This window comes from Myxine glutinosa, chromosome 2, assembly GCF_964187855.1.
Source record: "Myxine glutinosa chromosome 2, kmMyxGlut1.1, whole genome shotgun sequence".
Classification (NCBI taxonomy): Eukaryota; Metazoa; Chordata; class Myxini; order Myxiniformes; family Myxinidae; genus Myxine; species Myxine glutinosa.
The window spans coordinates 64,634,750-64,647,053 of NC_136262.1; the positions used below are offsets into that span (position 1 = coordinate 64,634,750).

Sequence of the window (12,304 nt, forward strand, 5' to 3'; positions counted from 1 at the left end):
TTCAAATTGTTTGGAGATCTTTTTAAATCCTTTCCCAGACTCGTAGGCATCTATAACCTTCTTTGTGAAGGCCTCAGAGAGCTCTTTTGATCTAGGCATGGTGACGCCACACACTTCAACAACAAAGAGCAAACCAAACTAAATGTCTGAGGTTTAAATAAGACAGGTTCCTCCAAGATCCTCTCTAACGATGTTCTAATCATTTGCACCCGAGCTGGTGCACCTGATTCTAATTTTAGGTATTTGAAGTAGTGATAAATGTAGGGGTGTACTTACTTTTTCCACATGCGAAATTTGCATTTATGTTTATTTAAATTATAACCATGTTAACAGAAAAAAAAAACTCATTCCCTCATCGTTTGACCTCTGATGACCTCATTAGTGACCTAATTTGCATATAACACATATCATTGTAAAGAGTGTCCCAGGACAAACATTTTGAGGGGTCATATGCAACCATAGGATGACTAGGTAAAAAGTTATGGCCATTTGAATTTCGCCTACCCCTAATTTTCGGAAATCACTGACACAGGGGGGGGGGGGGGGGGGGTAACATCAAAATATGCGTGGGAGGTACCTTGGGAATGAGTTTTTTTTCTGTTAACATGGTTTTTCCTAACCCCTAGGGTGGGGGGGTACATGGACATACCCGGGAAGTTAAGTTGTGGGGGCGGTGCATGTAAACCCTACTCAGCCCACGGACTGAATGGTACCCGGCGGAGCTTCAATTGGGAGCCCCATATGAAAAGGCAAAATATCAGAAATTGAAGGCTTTTTTATTTAAACGATTTATATAAACATCCGTTAAATATCACACGCAAATCATCAAAATCTAAACAGTATTTGTAGAATTTCAATAAAAGCCACATCACTGTTCATTAATCGGTAAATATTATTCCATCGTGTTTGGTGAAATTGGAAAATGGAAAAATTGGAAAAACAATATAGCCTATTTTACTCCAGGGGGTCCCAGGATTACCCACCCAAAATTTCGTTGCGATCGGTTCAGCCGTTTTTGCGGTACCTGGGAACAGACAGATAGACATTTGGTGAATTATAGTAAGATGCCTTGAACAAACATTGATACATCACGAGTGATGAAGGTTGTGGTGAAGTTTCATCGAAATTGCATGTGGGTCGTTTCAGAGAAGAAAGCAAATACCTATTTTGGGGGGCAACCCCCCCCCCCCCCATAGACCCCTAAAGGGGCAGATTTTTTTCAATGCTCAGAATTTGATTTTATTCGTGCCATGAACAAACTTCGGTACATCACGGATGATGAAGGTTGTTGTCAAGTTTCATCGAAATAGTGTGTGTAGTTTCAGAGGAAAAAGCAAATTCCTATTTTGGAGGGGGAGGGGCAGAGGGTCAAACCTGGATCCACTTTGACCCTGTTAAACCCCCTTAGACTGCGATTTTTTTTAATGCCATGAACAAACTTTAGTCACAACACAACAAATCTAATTTGTGCCAAGTTTGGTCGCAATCACATCAGCGGTTTCGGAGAAGAAGTTTCAAGTGTTTACGGACGGACTGACGGATGGACGGACGGATGGACGGACGGACAACGCGCCATCACATAAGCTCCCCTGAACTTCGCTCCAGGTGAGATGAAAAGAAAAATAAAGCAACATGGTGAAAATGTGAGAAAAGGTACCGCTGTAGTAAATAGCAGGTAAAGTGGGGCCAGCTCAAAATAACACTTGTAGGCTTTCACAAACATCAACACATCACACGTGACAACGTTTTCCTTTTCCAAGACGACGTGTAAACAGGTTCCCAAAAGTCAAACCTTTCCAGGACGAAGTGAGACAAGCAGCTGAAACGAGGTGTTGCTATAATCATTAGAGCACTTTTTTAATTCGCACGAGTCAAGGCACCTGTAGAAAACCGGCACCTTCAGTGAACTCAAGCTTTCGGAGACCAAATGCCTTGGCAATAAGCACGTCACCGAGTTATGGGGAACTTGTTTTGAACCGTTGATCAAATGAGAGCAACTGGGAAACGAGGTGCCAGCTATTTCCCAGCAGGTCCAGCCTGCTCCTGACAATTAGGGAACCAAAACGAAAGTTCCTCTTCTGCCCACCTTGACTTGCATACAGTAATGTTTGATTATATCAAGATTTATCCAGATCCAATCTTGCAAATAATTTAAAGTGTTTGTACGTTATTCTTTCACGGCCGAGCTGTAGCTCCGAGGAGGCCCCAAGGTTTGGGTGTCGGTACTTCAGAATCTGGGCAAGGTTTGGGTGTCGGTACTTCATAATCTGGGCAAGGTTTGGGTGTCGGTACTTCAGAATCTGGGCAAGGTTTGGGTGTCGGTACTTCAGAGTCTGGGCAAGGTTTGGGTGTCTGGACTTCAGAATCTGGGCAAGGTTTGGGTGTCGGTACTTCAGAATCTGGGCAAGGTTTGGGTGTCGGTACTTCAGAATCTGGGCAAGGTTTGGGTGTCGGTACTTCAGAATCTGGGCAAGGTTTGGGTGTCATGACTTCAGAATCTGGGCAAGGTTTGGGTGTCGGTACTTCAGAATCTGGGCAAGGTTTGGGTGACGGTACTTCAGAATCTGGGCAAGGTTTGGGTGTCGGTACTTCAGAATCTGGGCAAGGTTTGGGTGTCGGTACTTCAGAATCTGGGCAAGGTTTGGGTGTCGGTACTTCAGAATCTGGGCAAGGTTTGGGTGTCGGTACTTCAGAATCTGGGCATGGTTTGGGTGTCGGTACTTCAGAATCTGGGCAAGGTTTGGGTGTCGGTACTTCAGAATCTGGGCAAGGTTTGGGTGTCGGTACTTCAGAATCTGGGCAAGGTTTGGGTGTCGGTACTTCAGAATATGGGCAAGGTTTGGGTGTCGGTACTTCAGAATCTGGGCATGGTTTGGGTGTCGGTACTTCAGAATCTGGGCAAGGCTTGGGTGTCGGTACTTCAGAATCTGGGCAAGGTTTGGGTGTCGGTACTTCAGAATCTGGGCAAGGTTTGGGTGTCGGTACTTCAGAATCTGGGCAAGGTTTGGGTGTGGGTACTTCAGAATCTGGGCAAGGTTTGGGTGTCGGTACTTCAGAATCTGGGCATGGTTTGGGTGTCGGTACTTCAGAATCTGGGCAAGGTTTGGATGTCGGTACTTCAGAATCTGGGCAAGGTTTTGGTGTCGGTACTTCAGAATCTGGGCCAGGTTAGGGTGTCGGTACTTCAGAATCTGGGCAAGGTTTGGGTGTCGGTACTTCAGAATCTGGGCAAGGTTTGGGTGTCGGTACTTCAGAATCTGGGCATGGTTTGGGTGTCGGTACTTCAGAATCTGGGCGAGGTTTGGGTGTCGGTACTTTAGAATCTGGGCAAGGTTTGGGTGTCGGTACTTCAGAATCTGGGCAAGGTTTGGGTGTCGGTACTTTAGAATCTGAGCATGGTTTTAAGCCACAACATGTTGGCCTTGACATCCATTTTCAGGCCACCAAATCCCTCCTTCCCCCCTTGGGCAGCACCAGGTAGGCAATGTGGTTTAATATCGAGGTTCACAGTCACTGTCTCAAGTCTTTGAAAATGTACCATATCATAAATAAATATCAAAGATAAATTACAATCACATATATATTTATAGAAAGAAAATTATCATGTCAAATATATCTATGTTAGATTTAAAGAATCATTTGTTTACTCTGTCACTGTCACAATAAAAGCTAAATCTTTATATCAACTTCATAAAAATCATCTTTTATCATTTGTAGTGGATACCAAAACATTGTATGCAGTAGTGGGGGAATCGACAGTGTTAAAACTGCGCCAGCATTTAAAATTCAATTAAAAATGAACTCTCATCAACAACCATTTATTCCCTAAAAAATAAAAAAACGCACTCATTCATTTCCCTCCATCCTTTGTGACATGTGCTGAACTGTAGTGCATTGTGTGGTCCTGGGCCTGGACACACCTCCATGTTTTTTACATTTCAAGGATACACTTTACACACTCACCAATCAGGAAGAGGCTGTCCCGCATCACAATTTCTGTAATCGGTGAATACAAATAAAACATCCCCCAATAAACTCAAAACAAACAAACGAGTATTATTCTTGTTAAGAATCTGGTAGCGTTTCAATTCCAAGACCGCATATTTAAATTTTGTAAAGCGAAATCCCACAAGCTTGTTGGGGTCTAGTGCACCATCAAAACTTGCAGAGGTAACGAGCAACCCTTCACCAAGCTGGAAAACCCAAACGGTTGGACGCAGATATTGACCGCACAATGAACTGCAAGAGTGAATTTCTCAAGTGACCTACAAAGTTTGTACTTGGGAGGTCACAACCATCACGGTTTATATATTGTGGCTGGGCAGTAAAGGAAACCTTAGAACAGTTGAGCCTTTTCTTCAGGTTACCGGTCTGGTGCCATCAATCTTGAGAGTCACAAATCTTCTGTACACAATGATTGAAAGCTTTGTACTGGTCAGCATACACATGGTGTCCCGCTCCTTGGATAATCTAGGAACAAACAAGTCGGACAGCAATCACAATAAGCATGCAATTAGGAAGCTGCAGACACGTATCGCCATGGTTACAAGGACAGAAAAAAATCGTTTAACCACACCTGATTAGAAGTTACCTTTCTGCTCAACCGTTGTCAAATTATTTTATTTTATTAATTATATATAAAATACTAGCAGGAGTACCCGACGTTGTGGGGGGAGGGGGCAGGAGAGGGAGGGGTGAGGAAGGGAGTGGGGGGAGGTGAGGGGAGAGGGAGGGGAAAGATATACTACATATACATCTTTTGGGGTGGGGGAGGGGTGGCTTTGACAGGCCCCTCCATTTTGGAGGAGGGGGAGGAAGGGAAGGAGGAAAAATTTACCCGTGCAAAGAGTGCTTTAGCCTCAATGTTGCCCAGGTAATAAAGTAAGTTATAATACCCTCTGCCACCATCACCAGGTGGTGCTACATGGTACACATTTACATAGAGAATTTACACCCCTCTCCTGGTACCCCACACCCTCGCATGAGGCCACGGCCACATAGCCTATGTTACCCCCCAGATAAAGTTATATTTGCACCCCGAGTAAAGTATATAAGCGTTTATAGCTGGAGTACCCCATGTTGCTCAAGCGAAAAAGAAAACATATTTGAAATGAGGGCAAATATAATGGAAAAGCAATTACATTCAAATCAGAATTCACCACAAATGTCAAATCATCATTTCACCTTTTCGTTGAATATATTGTCGTGCAACTCCGGTTAACACCAGAGTCGCGGATAGCCTAAACGGTCTTATTCGGAGGCAACAACCCAAACACAGATTGTACTTTATGTCGCACGGGAGGGAGAAGGAAAATGTAGGCTGCGGAAGCGCTTTACTGCGAAATGGCGATCCTGTCGGGGAAATCAACTCAAGCGGGCTCAGGTGCACAGGGAATATGAAAATAATATAAGGGTTTATTAAAGTAAAAAGGGCAAGGACAGGAAAAGTACATGCCGGTAATGAATATCCTAACCGGGACGTCCCCACACGACAGATCTCAAAGCACAGACGAGGGAAAAGAATACCAAAATAACACGTCTCGTCGTGAAGGGGGGAACGCATAGCTCGGTCTTATCTGTCTGTAGTCTTGTATGGTTTGCCGTCCAACACGGCTCTGTTCGGCGTCCCACGCGGCCCTCTCCAACCGCCTCCGAGCACCACCAGGCCTCGCTCCAAGCTCCGATCGTTTCGCCGCCCACGAGGTCCGTGCACCAAGCACCACGGGTCCAACGCAGGCCCGCGAGCTCCACACAAAGTCGACCCTCAACTCGAGCACGAACACAGAACGACGAAGAACGGCAAAAAGGGGAAGAGAGCGCAAGTCCACTGCACGCCAAGTGCCGCTTCGAGCCAAGTCCAAGCCAACGAAGCAACTCTCTCACAACTCTCTGCCTAGTCTCTCTCTGTCCTTCCAACTCGCTTCTCGTCGTCTCTCTCTCTCGAACCAACTCTGTCTCAAGACTCACTGCCAGAAGCAACTGCCCAAATGGCGTTCGGCGCTCGCTAATATCTCCTGGCCGGTGACGTCAGCCTTGGCGCGCTGACAACCAATCAGTCCTTCCACCGAACCTCCCAGCTTCGCTCAGGCCCACGCCCACCGCGCCTCCCAACCTCGCTCCCTACTCCGTGGTCATAGCGCGTGCTATTCGAGGTGGATAGGCCCGCCGGAGGTGTAGGTGGTGGCGGCCATTATCGGCGGTGTCCCGGCCTCGTTTCCTTTTGCCGGTTCTCTTCCAGAGTCTCGTCAGGGAAGGGAATTACTTAGTGTTGCGCTAAGGAATTGTCGGAATGTCTATGTTGGTCTGCAGTGCCAAAAGGGACAAAGGTTTGGCTAACCATGTGTGGACACACAGGGGCGCTACTCTTTAATCCCTAACTCTACTTAACACACGAACCTCCTGGTAGATTCACAAGTATACATCTTACCGACAAAACGCCTACACATGAACTTATTACAAGGTCAGATTCCTTACCGCGACAGATGAAGCACGTTACCTATTCAGATCTTTCTGCTCTACATATCACTACCCCACCAGACATAACAATATGCTGCTGAATGTGCCGTTGATCCCGTTTCTAAGTTAAGTTTGATGACTTTCAGGTAGAAGAAGATGCCGCACCGCCAACTTTGACTGCTTCCGGAATTGTTTGATTATTTGTGTTCAAATGTCTGGTAATTGTTTTGTATTTATCTATGTGAATGTGTACTTGTATATAACTGTGATTAATGAAAAAGGCTAATGCACTACAGATCGATTTTTTAAAATCCAAAACTTTTTCTTTTTTTTTGCCGAAAACACTCCCAGGCACTCACTGAAGAACCTCTAAAAGTTTGACGAAGATCCATTCAACCATCTCTGAGAAAAAGGTCGACAGACAGACAGACCAACGGGTCTCTTATATAGTAGATCTGTGGGATCCTTCCACATTTGACTGGCAGGATAGGCGAGAGGTATGCACACTACAGTGTGGTGCAAAACAGGGAATGTTAACTATCCTCTCTCCTGACAAGGTGGAGAAGTTTCTGTCAAACCACGACTCTGATTCTGCAACTGGACCAGACGGCATCAGCCCACAGGTCCTAAAATCCTGCTTTGCTGCTCTATCTCACCCTCTCTCTGTTCCATTCACCCTCTCTTTTGCTCAAGGTCATCTAACATCTGCTTGGAATTCAGCCAACATTACCGCTTTACATTAAAAAGGTGCAAAAACAGATCCTTGCAACTACAGACCAATCAGCCTGCTCCCAATCATCAGCAAGGTCATGGAATCAATCATCGCTTCTGATATGAAATCCTTTCTTTTCTCCAATGGTTTGATCTCGGATCATCAATTTGGATCGAGACCATGTCACTCTACTCTGGACCTGCTGCTTCTGCTGTCTGAACAATGAATGGAGGTCCTCAACACCAAACAGGAAATCAGAGCTGTCTCACTTGACATATCTCGTGCCTTCAAAATGGCTTGGCACCCCGCCATGCTCACCAAACTCTCATCCTATGGTAACTATGGAAACCTCCACACATGGCTTGCCGACTTGCTCTCTGGTCGCAATCAACGTGTGGCCCTGAAAGGAATTCTCTCATCTCCCCTTCCTGTTCAGGCTGGAGTTCCCCACGGCAGTGTTCTGGGCCCTGTGCTTTTTCTGGTCTTCATCAATGATCTCTCCGACTCTCTGGAAAATCCTCTCGATCTCTTTGCTGATGACTCCACTCTCTGCCGCTCCATATCTTAACCCTCAGATCAGCAGGCTGCAGCCACTTCACTCTTTGCAGACCTGGACAATATCACAAACTGGTCAAACAAGTGGAACATGTCTTTCAATCCTGACAAATGTCACACTCTCACTTTATCTCTCCGTAAAGACCGAATGGACAACCCTCCCATCCACTCTTTTTTTTTTTTTTTTTTTTTTTTTGTACACAAGATCGAGGCTCGTGAAAGAGCAAACATTAATCACACAAAAAGACAAACCGACACACAAAACACAAAAAACAAGGGGAGCGGCAGACAAGATGGGGAGAGGGGGGAGGACACAAAAGAGAGGGGGAAGAAGGGGAAGGACACAAACACAACATTTGAGAGCAGGGACATCGGGAGGACTTGGGGGGAGGTGGGAGAGGATTAAAACATATGAACACTGCAAGGACTCTGGGGTGAATTACCGGGGGTAGAAAAGATCAAGGTTTTCGATGGGGGAAGATAAGAGATGGTGGTGAACAGCTGTTTTAAAGACCTGGAGGGAGGAGTGGGATTGAAGGGAGTGGGGGAGTTTGTTCCAGAGGCGGGAGAAAAGGGGAATGAAAGAGTGAAGGTGAGCAGAGAGCCTAGACTTTGGCAGTTTAACCATAAGAGGGTTGCAGGCAGATCTTGTGCGACCTGAAGGAATATTGGGGGGACAGAGCACAGAGAGAGCTGGGGGAGCAAGGCCGGAGAGGAGTCGGTAGAAGACAGAAAGACCACCAACCTGCCTGCGGTGAGTGAGTGAAAGGCCCTCGGCGTTGACTACATCGCAGGAGATTCCAATGATTCTGAAAGCTTTGGCCTCAACAGCGTGAAGCCGAGCAAGGTGTGAGGCAGGAGCACCAGCCCAGAGGGGGGAACAGTATTCCATTGAGAATGGAATTTCTCAACAATCCTCTCAAATAGGTTCTGTCACTCAAGATTTTGAGTCTCACTATCTGCCATGATCCGTCCTGGGAAAACCACATTTCCAAGCTGGCCTCCAAAGCCAGTCGTCGTCTGGGCATCCTCCGTCGTGCGAAGTCATTTCTGGGCACTTCTGACCTCCTCAGCACTTACAAAGCTTTCATCCGCAACTCAATGGAATACTGCTCTCCCCTCTGGGCTGGTGCTCCTGCCTCACACCTAGCTCGGCTTCAAGCTGTTGAAACCAAGGCTTTTCGAATCATTGGTATCTCCCGCGATGAAGCTGATTCTAAGAGCCTTTCACTCTCTCTCCGCAGGCAGATTTTTTTTGATTTTTTTTTTTTTGTATACAAGATCGAGGCTCGGGAAAGAGCTAACATTAATCACACAAAAAGTCAAACCGACACAAACCGACACATAAAATAAGGGGAGCGGTAGACAAGATGGGGGGAGAGAGGGCGAAGGTCACAAACACAACATTTGAGAGCAGGGACATCGAGAGAACTGTGGGAGGGAGAGGGCTTGGGGGGACGTGGGAAAAGTATAAAACATATGGACACTGCAAGGACTTCCAGGAAAGAAGTTAGAATTTCGAAAAAGTGCATCTGGGGTGAATTAGCGGGGGTAGAAAAGATCAAGGTTTTTGATGGGGGAAGATAAGAGATGGTGGTGAACAGCTGTTTTAAAGACCTGGAGGGAGGAGTGGGATTGAAGGGAGTGGGGGAGTTTGTTCCAGAGGCGGGAAAAAAGGGGAATAAAAGAGTGAAGGTGAGCAGAGAGCCTAGATTTTGGCAGTTTAACCATAAGAGGGTTACTGGCAGATCTTGTGCAACCTGTAGGAATATTTGGGGGACAGAGCAATGAGAGAGCTGGGGGAGCAAGGCCGGAGAGGAGTCGGTAGAAGACAAAAAGACCACAAACCTTTGCTTTGGAGGCCAGCTTGGAAATGTGGTTTTCCCCAAGAAAGATCATGGCAGATAGTGAGACCCAAAAGCTTGAGCGACAGAACTTCTTGGAGAGGATTGTTGAGAAAGTAGATGGGAGGGTTTTCCAGTCGGTCTTTTCGGAGAGACATGGTAAGAGTGTGAGATTTGTCAGGATTGAAAGACATGTTCCACTTGTTTGACCAGTCTGTGATGTTGTCCAGGTCTGCAGAGAGTGAGGAGGCTGCAGACTGCCGATCTGAGGGATGAGGAATGGAGCGGCAGAGAGTGGAGTCATCAGCAAAGAGACAGAGAGGATTTTCTAGAGAGTCGGAGAGATCATTGATGAAGACCAGAAAAAGCACAGGGCCCAGAACACTACCTTGGGGAACTCCAGCCAGAACAGGAAGGGGCGATGAGAGAAATCCATTCAGGGCCACACGTTGACTATGACCAGAGAGGAAGTCCGCAAGCCAAGCGTGGAGATTTCCATGGATACCATTGGAGGAGAGTTTGGAAAGCAGAGCTGGGTGTCAGACCGTATCGAAGGCACGTGATATGTCAAGGGAGACAGCTCTGATTTCCTGTTTGGCATTTAGGACCTCCATCCATTGTTGAGACAGCAGAAGCAACATGTCCAGAGTAGAATGACCTGGTCCGAATCCAAATTGATGATCGGAGATCAAGCCATTGGAGAAGAGGAAGGATTTGATATCCAAAGCAATGATGGATTCCATGACTTTGCTGATAATTGGGAGCAGGCGGCTTTGTCTGTAGTTGCAAGGATCTGTTTTTGCACATTTTTTGTGTAAAGCAGTAATGTTTGCTGATTTCCAAGATGCTGGCAGATGACCTTGAGCAAAAGAGAGGGTGAAAAGAACAGAGAGAGAGTGAGATAGAGTGGCAGAGCAGGATTTTAGGACCCGTGGGCTGATGCTGTCTGGTCCAGTTGCAGAATCAGAGTCAAGGTTTGACAAAAACTTCTCCACCTTGTCAGGAGAGAAGGACACAGAGTCCAGGAGCAGTTGGGTTCGACTGGGTAAGGTGGGAACAGAGAGAGATGGGTTTGGGACACAAGATTTTGAGGCAAACACAGAGTTGAGGTATTCGGCTTTGTCACGTGCAGTGTCAACTGTGTAGCCATTTGAGGTGAGGGAGGGGATGGAGGGGGAACAAACACCAGAAACGGATTTGACCAGATGCCACCAGGATTTGGAGGAACGAGACAGGTTTGAGAGTTCATTCCTGAGTGTGGAGAGATAGTGCTTCCTGGCACTCCTGAGGGTAGACACACACTTGTTCCGAGCTTGGTGGAAGGAACTGAGATTGCCTTCAGTTGGATTTGCCTTCCAAGAGGCAAAGGCAAGTTGTTTCAGGGCAACTGCCTCACTACAATATTCAGTGTACCATGGACAGGAGGAAGGGTAAGACAACTGGAGTCGAGATGGGATAAATCTGTGCATGAGAGATAGCAGTTTGCTTTGGAAGAATTCCCAGGAAGAATTGATGTCAGAGGCAGTGGAGATGGGAGACCAGTCCAGATGATTGATTGATGCTTGCAGACCGTGCCAGTCAGCCTGAGTGAAATGTCAGACTCGTCGGCGCTGAGGAGGCTCTCTGAGAATGGCCAGAGAGATGTCCACTTTAACAAGCACATGATCAGAAGAACCGATTGGAGCAGAAGAAGAGCAGCAGACATTTGCAGGGAAGTTTGTCATAACCAAGTCTAGAAGAAAAGATACTCCATTGACTGCGATCTGGGTCGGGAAATTGACAGATTGTGTCAGTCCCAATGAGTCACAGAAGTCCTTTGCTGAGGTGCCATGACTGGTGAGAGAGGAACCCACACCCAGCCAGCTGGCATGATAACAGTTGAAGTCGCCACATATGAGGAAGAGAGAGTTGGGATGAGTTGATAGAAGTTGGTCCATGTTGTCAGACAGTGACATGTAAATAGAGTCATCACAGTTTGGAGGATGGTACAGAACACATATGAACAAAAGGTGGGAGCGGAGAGGAAGCCGTAGCCAGAGGTACTCCTGGGGTGGGGTGGAGAGAGGGCAGTGCAAGGAGAGTGAGGAAGAGAGTTTTTTGATAAAGATAGCAACCCCACCACCAGGACGAGGCTCAGGTCTATCATCTCGGAGGAGGGAGTAACCAGGAAGAGATATTAAGGAATCAGAGACATCTTGAAGGAGGAAAGTTTCTGTTTAGCAGATCAAGTCTGGATTGTCAGAAGCAACCTGAATGGAGAGATCAATCAGGTTTGAGCGAAGGCCCCGGATGTTTGAGGTCCATATCGTTAATGAGGAGAGAGGGAGAGCATCGGGTGCAGGGGAGGGGAGAGGAGGGGTAGGGTCAGATGAAGGATGAGGGGGGATGTAGGAAGAGCAGTTGATCGTGTGTCAGAGAATACAGAAAACTTACAAGAAATGGAAGGATGAGGAGGACGAAGGGTTTGATGGTGATGGGATGAGGCACAGTGAGGGGTTCTTTGAGGGGGGGGGCAGAGGAAAGTAGAAGGTTGGGAGAGGTGGAGGTATGAGATAGAAAGGAGATGAAGTGGGGAGGAGGCAGCTTTGAGAAGGAGTTGGGAGGGGGGAGTTTTGGAGGTGAGGGGCACGGGGGGAGTTTAGGAGGGGAGGGGCAAGGGGGGAGTTTAGGAGGCGAGGGGCAAGCGGGGAGTTTAGGAGGCGAGGGGCAAGGGGGAAGATTTGGAGGGGAGGGGCAA

The 12,304-nt window shown here is 47.0% G+C and overlaps 1 protein-coding gene across 5 annotated transcripts in view; it reads right to left on the minus strand.

Annotated features, from left to right (window-relative positions):
* Positions 1-3,478: 3,478 nt before the first annotated feature.
* Positions 3,479-12,304, minus strand: part of LOC137421724 ((Lyso)-N-acylphosphatidylethanolamine lipase) — a 62,178-nt gene continuing 53,352 nt past the window's right edge. For 4 of the 5 annotated variants that reach the window (XM_078773387.1, XM_078773386.1, XM_078773385.1 and 1 more), the window contains one exon: positions 3,479-4,470. In XM_078773387.1, the coding sequence (XP_078629513.1) occupies positions 4,381-4,470 (90 nt within the window). In that variant the 3' untranslated portion in view covers positions 3,479-4,380. The remainder of the gene's footprint in view (positions 4,471-12,304) is intronic. The other variant, XM_078773389.1, reaches the window with a different exon arrangement.